The 23,021-nt window shown below is 36.2% G+C and overlaps 3 protein-coding genes and 1 pseudogene across 4 annotated transcripts; 1 reads left to right on the top strand and 3 right to left on the bottom strand.

Moving 5' to 3' along the window:
• Positions 1-1,519: 1,519 nt before the first annotated feature.
• LOC143636127 (peptidyl-prolyl cis-trans isomerase FKBP17-1, chloroplastic-like) lies at positions 1,520-2,397 on the bottom strand. The gene is made up of 4 exons (XM_077103800.1): positions 2,236-2,397; positions 2,047-2,169; positions 1,806-1,922; positions 1,520-1,726 (listed from the first exon to the last, which is right to left on the bottom strand). Exons 1-4 carry the CDS (start codon positions 2,395-2,397, stop codon positions 1,646-1,648), a joined length of 483 nt encoding a protein of 160 aa, XP_076959915.1. The 3' UTR covers positions 1,520-1,645.
• Positions 2,398-3,974: 1,577 nt separating this feature from the next.
• On the bottom strand, positions 3,975-9,700 carry LOC143636128 (exocyst complex component EXO84C-like). Its single transcript, XM_077103801.1, has 8 exons — positions 9,694-9,700; positions 9,529-9,638; positions 8,855-8,949; positions 7,743-8,772; positions 6,253-6,777; positions 5,357-5,548; positions 4,549-4,685; positions 3,975-4,486 (listed from the first exon to the last, which is right to left on the bottom strand). The coding sequence occupies exons 1-8, from the start codon at positions 9,698-9,700 to the stop codon at positions 4,204-4,206; spliced, it is 2,379 nt and encodes a 792-aa protein (XP_076959916.1). The 3' UTR covers positions 3,975-4,203.
• Positions 9,701-12,183: 2,483 nt separating this feature from the next.
• Positions 12,184-13,632, bottom strand: LOC143636129 (uncharacterized). The gene has a single exon (XM_077103802.1). The coding sequence runs from the start codon at positions 13,630-13,632 to the stop codon at positions 12,271-12,273; it is 1,362 nt and encodes a 453-aa protein (XP_076959917.1). The 3' UTR covers positions 12,184-12,270.
• Positions 13,633-17,458: 3,826 nt separating this feature from the next.
• On the top strand, positions 17,459-18,963 carry LOC143636140 (uncharacterized; annotated as a pseudogene). Its single transcript, XR_013154186.1, has 4 exons — positions 17,459-17,701; positions 18,077-18,253; positions 18,329-18,553; positions 18,623-18,963. The product of XR_013154186.1 is annotated as an uncharacterized LOC143636140 (transcript).
• Positions 18,964-23,021: the final 4,058 nt, after the last annotated feature.

Consider the following 23,021-nt stretch of genomic DNA (forward strand, 5'->3'; position numbering starts at 1 on the left):
CCAAGCAACGAGCAACCCTTCGCTCGGTTCGGCTCGGCTCGTGAACAGTCCTACCTCAAACCCTCCTAACCAGATTCCGTCACAACAACCGTTCAAGCCACGCCGCCAAACGCCACTTCATCGCCGGCGCTCAGCTCCTAGCCAAATCCAGATCCACAACCAACCACACGGCTTCCGTCAAACTCGCCAAGCAAGCCGCCGACGAAGCCATCGCACATCCTGAAAGCCCTAGCTCTCCACGCCCAGGGTTTCGCCACGTCAGCGGTGGAGACGCTTGACGTGGCGTTGTCGCCTGTGACCGTGAAGTCCTTGAGTTACGCCGAGCGAGCGGACGCGTTGTTGAAGAGGGCGCAGATTAAGGTGAAAAGGAGTAAGCGAGGACGGGTTGACTCGGCGGTTGAGGACCTGGTGGAATCGGTGAAGCTGAAAGGGGATAATGCGACGGCCTATCGGTTGTTGGGAGAGTGCTATGAGAAGAAGGCGATGGCGGATGAGGCGGTTGGGGCGTATGAGCGTGCGCTTAGGATTGATCCTGAGTGTGGTGCGGCTCGAGATGCGTTGAACCGGTTGGGTGCTTCCACACAATGATGATGTGATTAACAGGTTGGGTGTAATATGTAACAAAAGAGGCTATGTTTTTTATAACCTCCCTGATTATGTAACTTCACCTCTTTAAAATTGTTGTATTTAAATTGTTATCTATATCAAGTTTGTAATGTTTAGAAGCAGAATACAATGTTACAATATGAAATAAGTAACACAGAATTGATTTAAGATTACTTTCAAAATGGTAATTTTTATTATTTTGAAGTTGTTTTCAGAACGGTTTGGGTGTTATGTCTGGTAAAACGGGCAGGTCGGGTTGGGAAAGGTGTCGGCTCAGGTTCAGTTTTGGTTAGAACCATGTCGTTCCTCTTTTTTGGGCAGAATGGGTTTTGACATAAACAAACAGGTACTGGTGGTTTTGAAAAGGGTTAGAATTCTCCTAAAGTCCAACATGGTTTCTGCATCTATTTATGGTGATATTAACACTACAAGAAGATAAGATAATTACATATCACAGCCATTGAATCACAGGAAAGACAAACTCAGGGAGAAAGTATGAAGCAAATTTTACACAAGTACATTCATAACCAACAGTATCAGCATTTGAGTTCAAAAAACATATTTTTATACTTTTGCTGCAAAATTCAACTCAGTGAATTCAATTGGGTTTGTTTTGACCCATTTTTTTCAGTCTTAACAGCTGGTGTGTAACATAAGCTTTAAGAATCACACTTTTTCTAACAATCTAGACCAAATAATGAAAAAGTTTTATAAAAATTTTAAGTGATCGTTCATTTCAATCGGCAGTAGTTCAAAATTAATATCCAAGGATCGGAAGTCACTCCCCAACTGATATTGGAAGATAGCAGATAGCATCAGGAATTGCCATGACGAGTAACGTTTGAAAGTCACACAAACATCCAAGTATCCAACTAATGAATTAGACAAATAAATCGTGTTCACTTGGATACAACAAAAAATAATGATATCTATATTTGAGTGGTATCCACAATTATGTATGGATGCAAATACATCTGGTCGTGATTTAACAAGACAAAATTTGAAAATTTAGAGGTGTTTCACGCTGACCAATTCGATGTCAAATATGATAATCCCCAAGGTCGAGCCTTCTCCGTTTGCAAGGCGTGTAGGATTGAAGATGGTAGTGAACAGCCTTTGCCTGTCAAAATGAATTAAGATGGGTCCCACAAAACAAAACTGAAGAAACAAGTGGCCATTTGATAGTTTGGAGAGCTTACGTTTGGTGGAAGGGGCTCTTGGTCCATGTTTTGATATCCTTGAGACGGCGGGATGATGACTCGACGAATACCTCCCACTTTCATGGATCTAACAGCTGCCTGGATCCCTGCTATCACCTGGACTATGTTAAGACATGAAACAAATGTTCTCATTGTGAATCAAAAAATCACTAATTAATATGTATAGAAACAATTAATCAAACACGCGATTGTAACTACGGTAGTGATTGAAACCACTTACTTTGGCAGAACCTAGAAAGAAGACAAAGGGAATTGGTTCACCGGTTTGATCTTTGTGGTCATATGTTGAATCAAAGCGCCATCCTTGCTTTGCAGCTAACCGACCGTAGTAGTGAATGGCAACCTGTAGAGTAAGAGAATATAAGAAATGTATCTAATACCTGAAATTCTAGAGAAACTGAGTCGAAACCTGATCGCCATTGAGCGGAGAATCACCATGACCAAGGCGAAGATCCAACGCCTTAACACCTCCAGATTCAGGCAGTTCCGTAAACCGGTGCAGGGATACAGCTCGTCTGGTAGCCACTGGAGCATGTGTAGTAGTGTTGTTGTAACGAGAGGTTATCATCATGTGAGGAACACGGAAAGTGGACGTACACCTTAGCCTTACCAATGCCATCCTCCTTCTTATCCTAATATTAAAATCAGTAATTCAAACGCTTCCTATTTATTTATTTATTTGTGTTTTTATCTGACAACTTAGCTTATTTTACCTTATGCAAACAAGATTACTGGTGTTTAAAATTCAATTGCAAATTGCGGTTTCTAACCTCTACATTGAAACACTTTATTAATGCTGATAATATTCAATTCATGGCTTCCTCACAACCGCTTAAACATGTGTTTCTCAATCTCTTTGTAAATGTGTCCGAAAATAATTGTTTGATTTCTATTTTTTTTTTTCAATAGTCAATCTCAGTCTTGATCTTGGAAGTGAAAATGTAGGTCTTTGAACTCAACCGAATATGCAGAAATGGAGGACCTCACATTATGCTTCCACAAGTATCTTTAATCGATGGTACGGATAGGTGGATATAGCCTAAGGACAGTTCAACAATGTTTAATACAACAAGATTAATTGTTATATATGTTATGGAATGGAATACTTGGGTTTAAAATAAATGTGTTTATTTGGAAAGTGGAGAAGGGTATGTTATCAATAAGGGTTGACCTTCTTCAACTATTCATACCAGTAGACTCGGTCGAGTGTGGTCTTTGTGAGGATCTTCAGAAGACGCAGACCATTTACTCACCTCTTGCCAAATCGCAAATCGAGTTTGGAGCTTCATTAGCTCGTGGTGTCACATACCCCCTATTTTCACATTTTCGGTCCGGGATCTTCTCGAAATCCATAAAACGGGCACTTTGGATTGGGTAAAAAGAAGAAGAAAGCGCTCCATGGTATTATATTGATGGCTTGTTGGTGCGTTTGGAAGACAAGAAATGAGGTCATTTTTGAAAGCATGGCTATAACGAAGACTAAAATTAGGGAGGATATCAAATCTTTGGGGTTTCTTTGGATTAAATATAGGTCTTCGTTAAACCTATTCGTTGGAATGATTAGTGGAACTTAAACTTCTAATTTGTTTTGTGGTTTGTGGCTCTAGCCTCTTGCTAGTTTGTCATTTTTAATGAAAGTTGTCGTCCAAAAAAGATATAGTTGCTATATATTTTCAAAAATTATGCGTATGTCCTGCCAATTATTAAAATTACTAATGGAATTTGTATGTTTAAATAGAAATATAGCTAGAGATAGATTATAAGCATGTTATAAATTGTAGACGTTTTATGGCATATGAGCATTATACAAGTCTCATCCATTGTAATGTCATATTGTAACAATTCTCTTAACACCAAATTTTACTAGTCAAACTGTTTTAAAGCTATATTTAGATCTACAATACCGAACAAAACCAGTCATCACGCTTGCAATTTGATCAACCCATATTTTTACTAGATCTTGATTGTGAAAAACCTCTTCTACCATATTTTTCTTTCTGACACAATTTTATAAAATATGGATTCTCTCATACAACTTTAGTTATTTATATATATTTCGTGGGTTTTTATAATTTCATAAACTAGTTTGTGAGTGATTAGTTATTTTTCTCAGATACCTATCAAATTTACCAAGGCAGATTCTGCTAATGTGATGCTCTGCTACAAGTTGACCAACTACAAATCAACCAAATTAACATCATGTAATAATCTTCTTGCCATAATCCTTCACCTGATTGTTCTACAGACAACAAATACAGCGACCCAGAAATCGACTGAACTACAAAAACAGATCCTATTTTAGTAAAATGTTACACAGGAACCTCTTTCAGTCACCAGAGAGTAGACAACTGTGACGCACGGTCCAGGAAGCAGCATATCAAGAGTCATCTGCAAAATCCGAGAGGCTATCCAACATTTGACTTTCTGCAGAAGCAAACGACTCAGATGTGGTAATCGTTGACAGAGAAGACGGTGATCCCTCAGAATCTGATATCACTTCATCATGTAATATGTCATCATCTTCGTCATCATCATCATCGTCATGCAGGATTATATGGTCTTCATCAATTTCAGAACCATCCGACACCTCATCACCTCCCAACAACTTGTTTATTGCAGCCTTAGCCGTTTCAACAAACCATTCATCCTCCGGAAGCACACTGAAATCAATTATTTTAATAATGGTTTTGTAATTCTAATCTATATTAATTGATTTATTTACCTTTGTTGATTTAGACCTCTGCCTGAAAATGTTCTGATAGCGCGAGCAATTATGGATGATGCAGTCTGCTGCACGTTTCTAGAAGGGTAACCAGCAAACCGCGCGATTTCAATCGTGAAGTGCATATCAAGAATTAACTGCAACAAATATTAGGTCGGGCCGGGTCAGAACAGATAAAAGGTTTGCCATTTGACTAATGGAAGAAACACAGATCACTACACTTTGAACAAGTATTTATGTATACAAGCATATAATGCAAGGTTTTAAAAGTTATATTAAAGACCCTCTAAAATTACAAAACATGCCCCTCCTCTTTAATTAAACCTTCAACTAGTTATGCATAAGTTAGAAGCACATAATGCAAGTTTTTCAAAGTTACATTATAGCCCCTCTTAAACCTATTATTTAAACCCTGGACTTTTTCATATTTTTTTCCTTTTTTTGGCAAATCATATATTGACAAGGGTCCTATTTATTAGGTTTTCTGTTTGTAACTTTTGAAATATGATGTTTTATAAAACTCCAAATATACCATTGCGACGTGCTTATTTTTACCAAAATTTTTATGTAAGTTTTGTTTAAAATGGAGTTGTACGTGATAATGTACAAGTCGTCATCGGCTCATCGCACCTATGTACATGTCATTGAAGCTGTGCTTTTTATAGTATTTAATAAAGTTTTGGGAACGTTAACTTTTCGTGATTTAGCTTGCTGCCACACGCAGGTTTAATACTAGTTTTGAACAAATACAAGTACAAAAGCAAGAAACAAATAATTACCTCAAGTTATTCTTAAAAAATAAGTTTACCTGTTGCAACCCTTGCGGTTGAAGATTTGACACTTGATTCTCTAAAACGCCCCAAAAATCCTCATCATTAGACATCAACCATAAAACTACAGTCTCGGTTAGCCTCGCAAGCAACACTTTTTGTATCTTTTCTTTACCGAGTAACACATCACCAGCAACCGTTGCTAACTGTTGCAGCTTCCCAAATAGTGCCTGTAAACTCAATAAAAAAAGTCAAAAGGGCATAACCGGAATTTCCCAATATTGTGATTTATAGAGTATACAAGGCTTGAAAACAAAATGCACTTCGTTTATGTTCGCATATTTGATAAACGAAGAAACATGAACAAAACTTTTTGTTCATTTAGTTAAAACAAACAAACATGAACACATGTCTCGTTCTTTCATTTATGTTCGTGAACTTTAGTTCATTTATGCTAGTTTATTTTCGTTAGTTACGTTCATTAATATATTCATTAAAATTTTTCAGGCTTGTTACCATATAGTCTAGTACTCTAGTTTTAACAACTTTTTAAGCAAAACACTTTGTTGTTCACATTTTTTCTTAATTGGTTTTAGCTCAATTATATTCGTTCATTTGTGTTCAGTTGTTTACATTCGTTAACTGTTCATTTAAACTGTTAGCCTGTTAGCAGACAAACATAAAAGAGCATGAACACGAACACGTTCATTTTCTTAACGAGCAAACACGAACTTTCGATTAATAGTTTGTGTTCGATAGTTTGTCCGATTAAAGTTAAATCGTTTGCAAGCCTAGAGTAGACCCCTGGTTGGAAGTTTTTATAGGCTTCTATGTGTTAGGCCCAAACACGTTGCGCCGTGCCCAATTAGGAGTATACCCTACATGAACCTATACAACTAACCCTTATCCTATTCCAATTAGTAAGATAGCTAACCTGAAAGGGCAATGAAGGCAAAGGATCAGAATTCCAGTTAAGATCGTCACTTTCACCACTTAAATAAATATTTGCATCGGGGCGCGTTTTACCGTCTCTTGAATAAATGAAATTCAAAACATATTGTCTACAGAAATGATCTCTAAGTTTATCAAGTGAATACTGAAGCTGTTTTCTCCAATCTTTATAATCTATCATATTGTTCACTAACGGGGCGATTACAGTGTTATCGTTTTCTGCAGCTTCTTTGCTTTCGTTTAAATTGCTCCAAATTTTGGACATAACCATCGGTAATAGCTCCTCTGCAATGGTGAATGCGGTCCCCAAAAGGGCGAGTTGTTGGGAATCTGTTTCGGCTCTAAACGGAACAGATTCTTTTAATTCCACTAAACTGTCGTCTTCTGATGGTTCTGGTAAAGCTTTTATTAGTTCGTCAATGTATTGGTCAAACAGTTGCAAAATTCTGGTCAACACATTTCCTCCAAAGTGCAAAATCACTAGACGAGTTAGCTGATCCACTATATCCTGTCCAAAATACATGCATTATATACTGTTTACGATAAAACTTACTATAATGTTATATACTTTCGTGATCTATATATTTTTAATACTTATTTGTTTTTGGTAAAGATTAATAACATATAAAAGGAATGAACAAAAAATTAAAAATAATAAAAACTAGTGTTTAAAAATGGTTTTCACAAGTTTCCAAGTTAAAGGTGGATTTTCGTTGGAACCCACCCCCTATATATTTCATTTCAGAACTTTCTAATAATTTAAAAACTTTAAGAGCTCTTAACAACCAATCATTTTATTTATTTATTTTATATGATTTTTACATCATTTTAGGGCAGTTTTTTCATTTATTATACGTAACTTTATGACACGTATGTAACTAAATTACATGTGTAAATTTGTTATTACAAATATATGTAATTGGGTTATTACACATATGTAAGCTTGTAATTACATATGTGCAATCACAAAATTACATATAATAAATGACAAAACTACACTCAAATAATACTAAAACTACACTCAAATAATACTAAATGCATAAAATGCTTGGTTGTTAGGAGTTCTTAAGTTCTTAAACTTTTTTGAAACTGAAGAGAATCTAACCCTACATGTTATATATATGTTGAAGATATGAATTATTACCACTTGGACCCAATTGCAAATAAATTCTTATGAAAGTGGGCCAATTCAGCTTGTAATATATAAATAACAGATCAAGAGGATAAAATGAAAAATAAAATTAAATATAAAGAAAATGGATCAAAAGGTTAGACCAGTCAAAATCCGCCTAAATTGTATTCAAATGTGTACAAACCACTCCTAAATTGTTTTCTTTACACTTATGCACTACTAAAGTAATACTAAAGGATTTCTAATCATGTTTAAAACATCAATTATCTAATAAATACCATACTACTAATAATGATAGTTGTAAACTACCATTGTACATAAATAAAAAGAAGTTTACTCACTTTGACCATGAAAATGAACCTTGTGCCACTATCAACAAGCAGGCCATCAGAAGATATAGCAAAGGTAGACAACGGTGAAGCAAGTCGGGGCGACAATGGCATAATCTCATCAATTCCAGAATCAAAAACAAGTTTTCTCGCCCTTCTGAAATTCAATTCTAAAACCTCTTCAATATATGGCTGCAAAAGCACTAAAAGCACCTTTGAAAGCTTCAATCCCTGTGATTCCAGGCCAGAACAGTGGTTAAGACTAGCTTGAACACAAACACTTGCAGCATGTAAAGCTGAAACCGTCTCAGAAGAAGGTGCATTCTCTTTAACCACCCGTACAAACAGTTCAATCTGCCATTCGGCCCATTGAACAGCTTTGTTACTGTAAACCATATCATCTCCAAACATTGAGCTCATCTCTTTTGTTGTTGATAAAATTGTGGAAAATATAAGGTTAGATAATGTAGCGGGAAATGTTTCAGGGTAACAAGCACATGATGAAAGAAAGAGATTAATATTTTTTTGTAAGCGTGCGCCTTTTGCTTTCAGAAATAGTTGATGTGCTAGATGACCTTTTCCAAGCTTTACCAAACCATTAACCACGGTTTTTAACTCAGTAGCACTGATTAATGTTTGATCCGTCATTTCAACGAGTTGACTCTCGAGTAACGTTTTCTGTTTCAGAAAAGCGCATTTAAACGATGATGAGAATTCATTCGATAAATGGTGTTTTCTTTCTTCTGATTCTATTGCTTCTATTGCATTTATAGCTTCTTCTACTTTATGTTCAGCGAGAAGAACGTCAAGTTTTGATAGATGTGCTTTCATCTCATCTTCTGTTTTATTCGAAGCTAAAATGTCGTTTTTGTCTTCTTTCTTAAGTTGTTCAGGATTCATGAGGTCTGGGTTGGCTCGGCTCCACTCACTCAGTTCATGATAGACACCACTCAGCAAGTCCTGTACTAAAATTTTTTGTGTAGAGATATTCTTACTTAGCTCATTCAACTCGTGCTCCGTTTCCACAACCTCTTCTGATAACCTTTTAATAAATAGATATAATAATGCACAATAAAAATGTTAAGATCACTTTTTGATGTTTGTGAAAAAAAAGAGAGGATTACCTCAGAAAAGCTAAGTATTTGGTCCTTGTGTTGCTACATAAATTCTCTACTGCATCCTTCAAATCAAGAAGCTCAAAGCAAAGCTTTCTGATGCCCTATAAATAAAATAAAAGGTTATTGCTTTAGATAGCATGACTGAACAGGCATTTAAACAGTCTTAAAAGTTGAAACATTATTTACATTAGCATCAAGCAGAAAATGTTGAAAACATAAATCATACATACTTAGTTATATTTAATCAATCTCCTTAACCAGATTTGTTTTCAGCCAATGAATATAATATATGTTGTCTAATAAACAGTCAAGGAAGTTGGCGCGTACATAAATCACACAACCTTTAGACACAGGTGGAACTAAATCAGTACATATATAAACAGTCAAAGAAGTTGTGACTGTATACATATAAAGCATTCGAGGTAAAAGCGGATGAGTACAATGCCATATATATAGTTCACTTCCTCAAACAAACTTACTACCAAATTGTACATATGCATATGCAAAACAAGTTGAGAAATTTGAAACTAAACCCTAATTTCCCAAATTGAAACAGCAAGCATCCATAATTAGGTTACCGTTGGTGATTTATTATTAATGCATCTGGCAGTTAGAATTCGTAGAGATTTAAAGCTAGCAAGATATAAACAAACTGACGAGGAGTGTATACTATTTGGTACCTTTTCAGTTTTGGATTGATAGATGGTGTCGATGACAAATAGGATCTGTCGGCTAAGATTGCTAGAATTTAGCCACGGCACAATATGTGTATTTAAATTCGTTCGAACATCTATTCAAATAAACCAAATTAAAATTAATTTTATAAACACCAGTCGATTCAATACAAGGCATTAAGCAGACAGAGCGAGAAGAGAGGAGGATGATGAATGACCCTAGAGGCTCTTCTTCCTTTCGACTTTCCAGCACCGGACAGGTGTCAGACTTTTTCAAGAGACTGTTTATGTTCTTGTTTCAGACTGAATTACCTCCTGCCTGTGCCTATGAGAAATCTCGGAGCCACTCATTAATAGTAATAGAACTCTACGCAAAGTTGAAAAGCTCGAGCAGAACCACACGTGCAAAAATATTATCTATTAGTTTGAGATTAGAAATTCGGTCTGAATAAAGATTTGATTGGAATGCTTTGAAATTTAATTTGAATTCGAATCGCTTCAAATTTCAGGTTATTCGTGTCAGATTCATAAAATAAACACATGCATTTAACTAGTTACTAAGAAATTTTATGACTAGTATATTTGTTAGAAGACGTTACATCTGACTCGCAAATGCAGCGGGCTCTATGCATATGCGATTAGATAAAACACCTTGTTGAACAAACACTAAATAGCACACTTAGCGTAGACCAATTTTAAATATCATTCTTCTTAGGGATCTCGTCAACACTACTTTTAGACCATCTGTTTACATGGTTGGAGTAAGACTAGCATGCTTTAATCATAAGTATATATGATATTTTGTACCTGGTCATGTAAACAATAAACATATTTCCAAGCACTGATAATGTTACAATTATAGAGTCAACTAGCTGAGAGTCATTTGATGTATGAAGTATTATCTTAGTTGCAAAATGGCTTGAGGCCTATTTTACTGTTGTAGGGGAAAGGGATGATAAGCTATTTGGACTCATGCTTACCAGTATATGGTCGTGTTTATCTAACCTTATTCAAGTACTTAAATATTGCAGCTTTAGCTCAATTGCCATTGAAGAAAAATGAAGATTTAGGTTGAAGGCCGCAAGGTCTTAAATTCGAATTTGATCTCAACTGGGTTTTACCACTTTGGGCTTTCAGTCGACAGATTTTCCCCGGAACAGGAGATGGTAAACTTAGGTTACCTAGTGTTGTCTGCGATCATGTCGCCTTTTACTATTGGGTTACCCAGTGTAGGCAGTCTATTATTTGCTAGTCATTCAAACAAAAAAAAAGTACTTAAAGATTACATTATATAAATTAACACAATAAATATGATGGGGCATGAGGCCAAAAGTTCTCCTTGGGTAACTTTGATCCAGACATATCTTTCTAATTGTTTGTAGCTTGTCAAAAATACGTTAGAACATGTTGTTGGTGTTCATACATTCTCATCTTTTTTTAAAGGACTGTAGTTTATTTTCACAGCCATAAGAAGTTATCATGTTCCTCAACATTGTATACAAATTAACAAAACAATCGTTAATTAACATTATATTCGCTAACGCCAGTTATAATCGTTACATTAACTAAAGGCATGCCTATCTTACCAATAATTTTTTCGATATATCTTCGTTGCCCATTAACTTATTGTCATAAGTTAAACTGAGAATTCCAAATATAATTACCTGAAGATTCTTTGTATGAAGTGTATAACTATAGTTATGCAGTGAATTCAAATCTTGATATGCACGATATAGGTGATTCCGAGAATAGGATAGCAATGATATAGGTGATAGGAGTTATCCAATTCACATCATATCACAACTTCTTAATCGACCAGATCTTCTCCAGAGGTATAATTGAAGTTGCATTTCTGTTTCTTCCTTTTAATTAACTAAATGAATTTTACAAGTTGACGTTGTTTGAACACGGTCAATAATGGGAACGAGTTGTTTTGGTATGGACCGTACGGTTGCTTTGAGATAGGGAAATCGTTGTCGACCTCCCTCTGTTCATATCATCACCATCAAATGTGCATCTTTTTTATTTATTTGAGGAAAATTAGGGGGAATTCTGACACATGAAGGTTAAAAAGATCAAATATCATTTTAGTCTAGCTCTAAATTTTATGGATGCTGTTTACTCATTAAGCTTAGTGAAGAAAAGGACTGACCATATTAGTAAGTCACGGCTGTAAATTGTAATGCCAATAGAACAGCTTCACTTCTAAACTACTTTAAAACTTATGATCCTTTATTTTACTTTAACGATGACAGACATGTGGTAACGATAATTACTACTTTAAATTACCAAGTCATGGCTTTTGTGACTTTCAAAGGCAAAGTTCCAAACTCGCATTGACTTGTTAACCAAACGACCCAGCTCAGCTCGTTTATTTACAGCTCCAATTCAGTTTTCATTTGAACTGAATTAAAAAAACAGCATGCTTTTTACAAAATTACAACAGTTTATTATAAATCACCAACAAAAACAAATGGCAAAACTGATTCTAAAGCTTAAATATTCAAAACCTAGATTCATTGTTATGGTTTCATTCGATCTTAAGTTCTTAACAAGACAATTATAGTTTTCAAACAAAGACACTTTTAATTCAACACAATCTCCCAACAAAAATCTTGAAAAGTGCACCGCAAACTCCCAAACTAATAATGTAACAAAACATAATCCAAAACAAGTTATCATAACAAAAATGCAGAATTCAAACCTGTTAATCGAATTCTATAAGATACCATCATCAAAACAAAAACTTTAAACTCTCAAAACTGACCTTACTTTCTTCTTCCCAGAATCCACACTCTGCTTCTTCCCCTTTTTCTTGGCTAATTTATCACTAGACTTGGTCTTAACATCACTTTCTTCAACCGCCTTCCTTTTATTCGGTTTAACGTTCTTTTTCACCAGTTTCACACGCGAATCATCACTAACATCATCAACCTTCTCCTTTGTTGATCGTTTCTTCTTTCCCACTTCAACTCCATCACTAACACTCTTTTTAGCCGGTTTCACAAGCAAATCATCACTAACATCAACAACCTTCTCCTTTTTTGATCGTTTCTTCTTTCCCACTTCAACTCCATCACTAACATTCTTTTTTGCCGGTTTCACACGCGAATCATCACTAACCCCATCAACCTTCCCCTTTCTCAATCTTTTCTTCTTTCCCGCTTCAACTTCATCCCCTTTTCGTTTCTTCTTATCTGAACCACCATCATCATCAACATCTAATTCACCATTAATCTCATCAACATCAATATTTTCAACCTCGCCCTCTACATCATCACCGTCAAGACTCATTTCATGAACTTCGCCGTCTTTAGACTCTATTCCTTCCTCAAGTTCACATTTTCCCTTCACACCCTCAATCCTCAACTTAATATCCGGCAACGCCTGATACACCGGCAACGCAACCGAATCCGCAAACTTCAAATGCAAAGACCTCACACCACCCAACTTCTTCCCCACAAACCCGACACCCCCTTCAATCGCCGCCACCACATTCTCCACAATCTCATCTCTCGTCATCGAAACCTTGGCAACCTTCACCACGCTACACGTCCCGGACCCGAAAAATAACAACCCGGAAGCACAGCCTCTCTCAATCTGCTCCTTCCAATTCCTATGACCCAAATCCACACCCAAAGGCAACTTCTTCTTCCTAAAAAACTGCTTCCCTAACAACTTAGGCAAAAGATGAATAACCCGTTTGTCCGCAAAGAACATGTCGTACGAGTCACACAGCTTCCGCTTCGACTCAAACGGCTTGTAATCTGTTCTGAGCTTCGAAAGCTTGATAACCTTACTGACCCCAATCCCGTCTGCTTTAATCTTCTGTTTAGCGAGCTTTGAGGTGAGATTGGAAGTGGGTCTGTCGTCGATTATTAAACAGAGCTCGGATGAATCGGGTGAGACGATCGGATTAGGAAGTGGTATTTTGTTAGGGTTTGTTCGTTTTTGTGGGAGTTTTTTGAGGGTGAAGTTGAGGTAGATGAAGTCGTCTGAAGGTAAGAGTTGTGGGTTGTGGGAATCGGTCTGTTTGGCCTTCCATTTCAGTAAGGCGTCCACGGCGGAGTTGACGGCGGCGTCGGTTGATGGTGGTATGGCGGCACCCATTGATGAGTGAAGATGAAGAAGAGAAAGAGTAAGGGTTTTTGCAGGGGAGATGTTTTAAGGGTTTTGACCTAGTTTTAATTTTATAAAGCAATGTTATGAATTTAGTCCTTCAAATATCATATGTATAACTTTTACTCGAATGATGTTATTCATGTTGTAAACGAGTTTTATTTCGTACATTAAAGTTGAAAACGAGTGAATTATATTATTATAACATTAACGGGTGGTTTATATGCCATGCTGCTACGGCACATGTCGGTAAAATTCGAATGATGGTTCGGTCTCAAACGTTGAGGTGGTTTCAGTCAAGTTCGTTGCATACCAGAACTAAAACAAGACAAAAAAAATATTAGCATTCGGTCAATTTTAGTTACGGACCATAACTAAAAAATATAAATAAAGAATTGCACCAATAAGGTGCCGCCAAACGTCACCAAATCTCCTAACAATTATATATAAAATAACAATGCTATTGAAGAGCTTAAGTTTAAAGTTTTTATAAAATTTTAATGAAACCATAAATAAACTGAAGCTCAGTTTTTGTTTTCAATTGCGCTTGAGCGACAAAAACTAATAACAAGTGTGTTAAAAATAAATTTAGTTTTAGAATGTGTTTTGGCAAGCTTTGTAATTTTTTTAGTATAAAAAGTCAACTATTTTGTGCATAATGCACATAATTCTTAGGGGGGTTCATGGTTCGGTTTTAACAGTTTTTAGGTTAAACTGTAACAAAACCGTTACTAGCGCCTTTTTGTTGCCCGAAAACCATAACCGAGCCATTGAGATTTAAAACCAAACCAAAATGAACTGTTTCGAACTTCCGGTTTAGTTTTAGGGGTTGGGTTTTTTTGGCCTTTACATAAAATGAAATTGTTAATAGAAGCTGTATAGAATTAATCAAATTGTTCATAATATAATCTTACAGCATGCTATGCTTACAAAATACATAAAGATGTTTAAAAAAGTGAGAGTTTACACAAAAAAAATGTTAAAAAATTGTCCAGTGCTCAAACAACCAGAATACAATTGATGTGCAGTGCAGCATACAATATTAAAAATACAAAAAACAAAATTAAAAAGGAAAGTTTAGAATTCAAGTCGAGTTTCATGTATAATCATAAAAGAAAATGGAAAAACATAAACTGATAAAAGTAATAACCAGAGAAAGAATAAGTGAATTACATAAACTTAATAATTTACAGGATCATGAGTGTATTCTATGTTAGTTAAGTTTAATATAAAATACAAATAGTTAAAAAAATATATATCATATGAAATAAAAACCTTACTGTCCGGTTTTAAACGGTCGGTTTTTGGTATAAACCGTAAACTAAACCGTTCGTTACGGTTTAAAAACTTTGAAACCAACCGATCAACTTTTAAAGAAATTAACCGACCGTGAAACCAAACCGATTACCGGTTCGAATGATTCATGGTTTGAAACCGAACCATGAACACCCCTAGCACATATTATTGGTTCTTTCAAATTGATATAGAAGGTAAACGGGTAACATAGAGGTGCACAAATCGGGTTTTTCTAATACCCGGGTTCGGGTATGAAATTGGTTTCGGGTATGATCGGGTATTGAGAGAAATCGGGTAGGGTATTGACGAGAAAAACTCAACCCTATATACCCGGGTAGGGTATAATCGGGTTCGGGTATTGGAACCGGGTACGACCGGGTATTAATACCCGGTTTTGAATTTGTAAATTAACTATTCATTTTTAAATTTGTTTAAAATTTGTTTAAAACACGAGAAAGCTTGTTTAGATAATCAACATGTCTTTCTACCATTTGTCTTTGATACATTTGGTTTCTGGCTCCAGAGGCTGTGAAATTTTTTAGTAGGGTTCAGCGCGTCGTACACGGAACCTCTTCAGCTTCTAGGTCCCAAAGCTTCGTTTTTAGCAGGATTGGCTTTGCTATTCAAAAGGGGGTTGCGGCGCAGCTTATTGCCCATTTGCCTGCCACTTTATTGTAATCGTTTTATAGTAAATTATATAAAACTTCGTTATGACAAAAAAAAATAGATATTATCTTCCTTCCAAATTGAAGAGATTAGGAGAGAAAGTATTTATGTTTAATTATAACTTTTATCAATTCCTAAATTACCCTTAGGGGGTGTTTGGTACAGAGAAAAAGAATGGGAAGAAATGGAAATAGAAATGGGAGAGAAATGGAATTGGAGAGAAATAGAAATGGGTGGAGAATTGACAATCATTTCCTTTGTTTGGTACAATAGAGAAATGGGTGGAGAAACGGGAGCAGAGACGTGATTAGGGTTCCGCCTCGGCATCATCATGGTGGAGAAATGGTGACTCAGAGACGCGTCGCAACACCGCGAACGGAGTAGAGCGTCATCATCATCGCCGCGCAACATCAACACCGCGATTTAGGGTTCCGCCTCGCAACACCGCCTCGCGATTTAGGGTTTCGTTTTGGCTCAGAGACGCGAACGGACGTGGCTGCGGCGTCGGCCGCCGTGCCGGACGTCGACATCATCATCACCATCGCCGGTCGGAGCATCATCATCATCATACGCGAACGGAGTAGAGCAGAGACGCGATTTAGAAGCAGAGAGAATTCCATTTCTCTTCAAAATGGAGAGAATTGGATTTCTCTACTTTTTGCCTACACCCAATTCTCAGAGAAAACCAATTCTCCGCCCAATTCTCCGCCTAATTCTCCCAAACAAGAGAAACCTAATTCTCCACCCTCAAATCTCTCTACCAAACACCCCCTTATATCTAACTCCATATAATAGTTTACTTAAAGGGTATAATAGGAAAATGTATCTTTCTTTTCTTTTCTTCATAACTCGGGAACATCTAAAATGTTTAATTTCCCTTCTTTTCCTTCCCTTTTCATTAAACTCGGAAACACAAAATAAAATCACATATTTTCCTTCCCCTGGCTTTCTTTTCTGTCATAATTCCTCTTCTTCCCTCCCCTCCCTTCGTGAAATGAGACTCGGTGTTTTAAAATTTCTAACTAATTATGTACTTTTCGTAATTTAAAAAAAAAAGGTTTAACTAAGAATAGCAAACGGTGCAGTGCAGCAGCCGAAGTGGACCATGACGAAGGTGATGACTCATGAATATATTAGTTTTATAAATAAAATTATGATGATCACCTTCCATTCATCCTCAATCTAACACTCTCTTCTCTTCTCCAGGTTACCTATCTTTCACTCATCATCAGTTCTATCTTAAATTATCAATCATTTTCTACAGCATTTCACTTGAAAATTATAACTGTGTTTTCTTAATTTCGTTTGATTGATATCGGTTGCTTCATTGGATCGTGAGTCTATCCACGTTTCATTTTGACAGAACACACGTTAATTAAAGGAATTATTATTATTATATTCATTATCAATTTGAGTATTCATTTGATCAAGCCAACTTTCTCGTTACTCTACTCCTCCCAAACATACAGGATTTTAGTTCTTACGACAAATTTTGACCTAATTTGATCTGTAGACACTAATAAAATTAAGATGATACAATTTGCTGGTTGTTTGGATACATGTTTTCAAATTGGTCCATTATTGCAGCTAGAGAATCATAATCGGTTGTTTACATTTAGGGATAGTAGCTCATTTTGACCTAAGTATGACATATCTCGATCATAATCACATCTTTTTTTACCTAAATAGCCAGGATATCATAGTCATAATAGGTTATTCCCACATCCAAACCCCCCCCCCCCCCTTGTTTTGTTTTTCTTTACAACTGATGTTCTTTGTCGGATATCTTCTGTTATCTAATATTGATCAGTATCAAAACAAGGGATTCATTTTTGGATACTATCTGACTTTTATTTTTGACCTCTTTGTGCAGCAAAATCTTCAAATGGCTCGCTCTGCATTGGATGAAATGTCTAAAACCGGTGCCTTTATTAGAACTCCTTCGACGTTTCGTAGTTTGATCTCACGGGATCCAAACGCCAAATTTCCAGCCGAACCTGGAAGATACCATTTATATGTGTCTTATGCATGCCCTTGGGCCTCTCGGTGCCTTGCCTACTTACAGATTAAAGGACTCGACAAGGCCATTAGTTTCACGGTATGTTTACAGTTTCGAGTCATTGTGACGTTTCACGGATGGCCCATGTGGTTTGCCCATATTGCATGTATAGTCCCCACTTTTCTAAAATTACACAAGTAGTTCCTGATGTCCTCAAGTTATGGTGACAATGCAACACGCCAGAGGAGGGTTAGAGTTAAAAAAGATAATAATTTTTAAATTTGAATGCAAGGGTGTTTTGGGTATTTTTAATATTATATTCTCAAAACGTAACGTCCATCTACTCTTAAGGACCATCCGTGTTACGTTTGAGTGAACAATATGGGACTGTCCATGTAATTAACTCAGCTTGTTAAATTATTTGTAAAACCTTAGACCTTTAGCAATTAATTTTTATACTTGTTTAAATTTCAGTCAGTTAAACCCATATGGGAGAGAACAAAGGAAAGCGACGAGCACATGGGATGGGTGTTTCCTGACACCGAGACCGAGCAACCGGGGGCTGCTCCAGACCATATTAATGGAGCAAAAACCGTGCGCGCATTATATGAGCTTGCTGGTGCAAACTACTCTTGAAAATACACCGTTCCTGTATGTATACTGAATTATATGAGCGTTTATAACTTTTTATATAGTTTATTTATGAATTATGATGATTGGTTATAGGTTCTATGGGATAAGAAACTAAAGACTATTGTGAATAATGAGAGTGAGGAGATCATTCGCATGTTGAATATTGAATTCAATGAAATAGCAGAGAATCCATCATTGGATCTTTACCCTTCTCATTTACAAGCCCAAATTAATGAATTAAATGAGTGGATTTACAGTGGGATAAACAATGGGGTTTACAAATGTGGATTTGCTAAGAAGCAAGAGCCTTATGAGGAGGTATTACTTTAACTTTTGATGTTAGTATAAAAGTATAATGAATTCTCATTATTATTTGTCCTTATGTAGGCTGCTAAACAGTTATACGAAGCTTTAGACAAATGTGAAGAAATACTTGGAAAACAAAGATACTTATGTGGGAACTCGTTAACAGAGGCAGATATTCGGCTGTTTGTTACCCTCATACGGTTTGATGAGGTTTGTACTGTTGCCTACGTGGAATTCACGGGTTTGGGTTTAGTCTAAATGGGTTCGTGCCAGTTTCGGTCGAACCATGAATGCGTTTACCTAAATTGGTTGGGTTTGGGTTGACCTGGCACTGGCAGGTTAAATGGGTAACCCCTTTATATTTTAAAATGTGTTTTTATGTCACGACTTAATATGGTTGGGTAATTATGCAAACTTTATACATTGAAACAAAAATTGACAACATGTATACTTTAAACGTAATTGTTTTGCATACATTTGTATGTTTTGTTGGTAATTTTAGAGTATTATAGTGCCAAATATGAAAAATAACTTTTTTGGGTTAAACGGGTCGTGTTCATCTCAACCAGCGAATATTTGTATCGGGTTTGGGTTCACGTATATGACACGATTTTCAGGTTCATGTCAAGTTTTTGGGTTTGTCTGTGTTCGATCCTCTAACCCACGAACACGACCTGTTTAGCATCGTCGCACAACGGGTTAACTTCTTTAGTCTTTATAGGTGTTCAGATGTGCACTTTCAAAGTTATTATTGGAACGTTTTTTATCAGCACCAGATTATATTACGCCGTGAGAAAGTAGTTAGAATTAGAGATGGAATTAATTTTTTTCTCCCTGAAAAATCAGTCTTGCTTCAACTCCTAGGCATCGTTGGTAGCGCGTATTATTATTATTATTATTATTATTATTATTATTATTATTATTATTATTAAGTTAATTAGTTATATAATTCAATATAAATGCAGGTTTATGCAGTTCACTTTAAGTGCAACAAGAAACTGCTGCGCGAGTATCCGAATCTGCTTAACTACACAAAAGACTTGTTCCAAATCCCAGGTATGAGTAGCACTGTTAACATGGAACATATCAAGAAACATTATTATGGAAGTCATCCTTCCATTAACCCCAACGGAATCACTCCATTGGGCCCGAATATTGACTATCTTGCACCTCATGATAGACACCGATTTGCCAGTTAACTACAGCATATAGCCTGCATTATTGCATACCGGAGCTCTCTTTGTTACAATAATTGCCATCCTTGTCGCAACTTGCAAGAATTGTTATTATCTTTGTGGTGTTTTTGTTGTTAAACTATGTTTGTAACTAGTTTGGGAACGATTATATGTGTGCGTTTCTTAAAGTCATTTGACTAGACGTTCCTTGATGGTGGATGAATAAAACATGTTTTGTTCAAATTACCTCCTTTATAGCAAGTCAATTGCTCTATTTAAATTTCTTAATTTACAACACTAAGGCATATTTAAGTTTTCAAATAAAATAGTGCAGCTCCAAAGTCAGTTTTACCTTACTGTGAAGAGTAAGGCAACCATTTTTGATCATCTAAGATGTTGATGGCATGTCCTTTTCTATGGTTATGCATATAATGTTATGGTAATGGAAATGGTAAAACTTACAGTTATATTTTTTACTTAGAAAACAAAATTATTTTTTTACCGGAAACATGTTGTAGTAACAAGAATACATCGGACAATGTGCTGATTATTTCATCTCGCGAATGTAATGACGAAACACATGGTGCTAATGCGACCTTCTAGTAGCTATAGATATGTAGATGGAAATGAAGTGTAAGAGGATATGGTAGATCATATATGGTAATGTAGAAAAACTACCATGATAAAGTTTTTTATATACCAAAGGAGTTGGAAGTGGTCAGTTATTAATAACCAGTATGTGTTTATTCCTAAATAAATGTAGCATAAGAATGTTATGTTAAACTATATGAACACAAGAATGCATTGTGGTGTTAGTTAAACATGATGTGCAAAACTAGATGATAGATGTAGCTGGTAGCTGAAAACTGGTGGCTGGAAGTTGTAGCTGGTAGCTGTTAGCTGTAGATTTTAGAAATACTTAGGTGTTTGGTACAGTATTTAGAGCTTTTAAGTTTTAATAAAACTAGCTGAGGGCTTGCGCGGTGCACTGTTTTAATCCGAAACCTATTCTGACTTGAACACTTTCGACTCAAAACCGTACCAACATGAACCACACTAAATTAGCCCTTTTTGCATCGACTCGTTCCGACCCTAATTTGGTCTTACACATGACCCAGGCTTGCCTTACTCGACTTATTGTCGATCCTAACCAATATTTACATAATATGTTAATTTTTAAAAGTTAAAGAAGTATAACAATATGATACTCAAATTAAAGAGAATAAAATGTTTGTTTTTATGATGCAATTTTTTTAAAAAAATATTAACGTGTGAAAACGTAACGGTCTTTTAAAAACTCATGGGAGTAGTTTGTTTTGAATTAACAAAAGATGATGAAAGTTCAAGTACCAAAATTGTAAAATTTGAAATACTAAAAGCTTGTAGCTTTAACGCGTTGGAGCTTTTAGCTTCAAGCTTTTTTGTAAGGCCCCGTTACCGGTAGCCCTACTTTAACGTTGGATTTACTCATAAACGCAGTTCTAAATATCAGAGTTAATAAAAACTTTCGCGCAATAATAAAACTTCAACCATAACATTTTACATAACCATCAAATCATGTCTTATAAAACATTCGTAGTCAATTAAAACAAAACATAGTCTTTAAAACATCACACAACATTTATTCGAGATGTCAGTATCTTCGATTCCATGCCATGTGTCTTCAGTCACGCGAACTGCTTCAACCTATTTGCCTGCGTGCATACTAAAAGTCAGCTACGCTGAGTGAGTTCTAGTTAATCACATAACTTACTTTTCATACACATATACGTGCCCGAATGTACGCATTACATACATATCAAGATCAGCATTCGTCCATACACATTCACATCTAACCATACATTATAAAGGGCGTTTCACCCTACATATCTCGGATATTATTAGGGTCCGGTACCCTCCATCCTCAGATATTATTAGGGTCCGGTACCCTCCATCCTCGGATATTATTAGGGTCCGGTCACCCTTCATCCTCGGATATTATTAGGGTCCGGTACCCTTTCTTCCATAGCTTCATACTATACATGTCCTTAAATACTTTTCCTGACAATACGTGCAATCTCCGAAGAGCGTTCACGTACCATTAACATATCATACGTACATTATGCATACATCATAAATATTCATAATCTTATATCATACATAGCAATCACGTCTTTAGCTACCACCTGACGGTACATGCAATATCCGAAGATCGTTCACGCACCGTCAAGCAATCATCATACATAAATTGTACAAGGCATACACTTACCACTTAAGGTAAGTGTATTAACTATCACATCGAGTATGCACACAGCCCCGAAAACATAACAAGGAAGTGGGGCTAGAAACTCACCTCGATGCGGTTGCGTTCACCGTTTACGGTTATTCCCTTCTTGAGCTATGCACGACTAACTTGGGTCGGGATCGGTTTCCTTCTTGGTTTCGGTCTAGAGAGAGAGAGACTAGAGAGAGAGCTTAAGTGTGTGTTTTGGGAGGTGTATGGAATGTGTGTAAATGAGGAATTTAGTGGTGTTTATGGTTTATATATTTAGGGATCATGGGCTTAAGCCCATGGTCTTTCCTTCTTTCTTTCATAACCCGAGTCCATAACTCATATCCATTCACCCAACACTAGCCCAACTCATATTCTAATCATCTAAACCGATAACAACCCACTATCAAATAAACGAAATTTATTTTATCATTATAACCAAAAGCAGGATGTTACATTTTTCTCATAATCTAAAAGCTTCAAGCTACGCTAACCAAACAAAACTTTTCAATAAATATGACCTTTACTTAAAAGCTTGTAGTTTAAATCTTTTAAAAGCTCTTTGCCAAACATACCCGAAATCACAAATTGTTAATGTCCTGGCCACAAACTTATCCATGCGCTAAGATTTTCAATGTGCACGAATTGGTCACTTGATCTGGAGGTGCACAAAAAACCCGGAGCTAGACCCGATAAAAATAACTGGAACTGGTTTTCTTTAATACCCGGGGTTTTAATACCCAAACCCGTACCCGTAGGGTACGGATAGGGTTTGCATTTCAGTACCAAAACTCATACCCGGAACCGGACCCGATTTGTACCCGATAATACCCGAAAACCCGAACCGCTTCCATACCCGAACCGGGCTTTACAAATACTCGATATTACCCGAAATTACCCGGAAAAATAATCCTAAAAGGTGCAACCCATTAAAAAATCCAATATATATCCGAAAAATACCTAAAAATAGCCATAAAAAACTCGAAAATAGGGTTTTTTACAATACCCGGAAATATGGTATTTAAATACCAGATTCTATACTCGACCCGAACCC

The sequence above is a fragment of the Bidens hawaiensis genome, unplaced genomic scaffold (genome assembly GCF_021521415.1).
Source record: "Bidens hawaiensis isolate Kalapana, Puna unplaced genomic scaffold, B.hawaiensis_p1.1 tig00007800_1, whole genome shotgun sequence".
Taxonomy (NCBI): Eukaryota; Viridiplantae; Streptophyta; class Magnoliopsida; order Asterales; family Asteraceae; genus Bidens; species Bidens hawaiensis.

Coding starts and splice junctions, on each gene's coding strand:
- LOC143636127 (XM_077103800.1), bottom strand. CDS start 2,397: ATGATGATAACCTCTCGTTACAACAACACTACTACACATGCTCCAGTG. Junction 1,923..2,046: donor TCTTTCTAGGTTCTGCCAAA/GTAAGTGGTTTC, acceptor AACATAGTCCAG/GTGATAGCAGGGATCCAGGC. Junction 1,727..1,805: donor AAGAGCCCCTTCCACCAAAC/GTAAGCTCTCCA, acceptor TCATTTTGACAG/GCAAAGGCTGTTCACTACCA.
- LOC143636128 (XM_077103801.1), bottom strand. Junction 8,773..8,854: donor AAATACTTAGCTTTTCTGAG/GTAATCCTCTCT, acceptor ATTTATTAAAAG/GTTATCAGAAGAGGTTGTGG. Junction 6,778..7,742: donor GGTTCATTTTCATGGTCAAA/GTGAGTAAACTT, acceptor TATTTTGGACAG/GATATAGTGGATCAGCTAAC.
- LOC143636129 (XM_077103802.1), bottom strand. CDS start 13,632: ATGGGTGCCGCCATACCACCATCAACCGACGCCGCCGTCAACTCCGCC.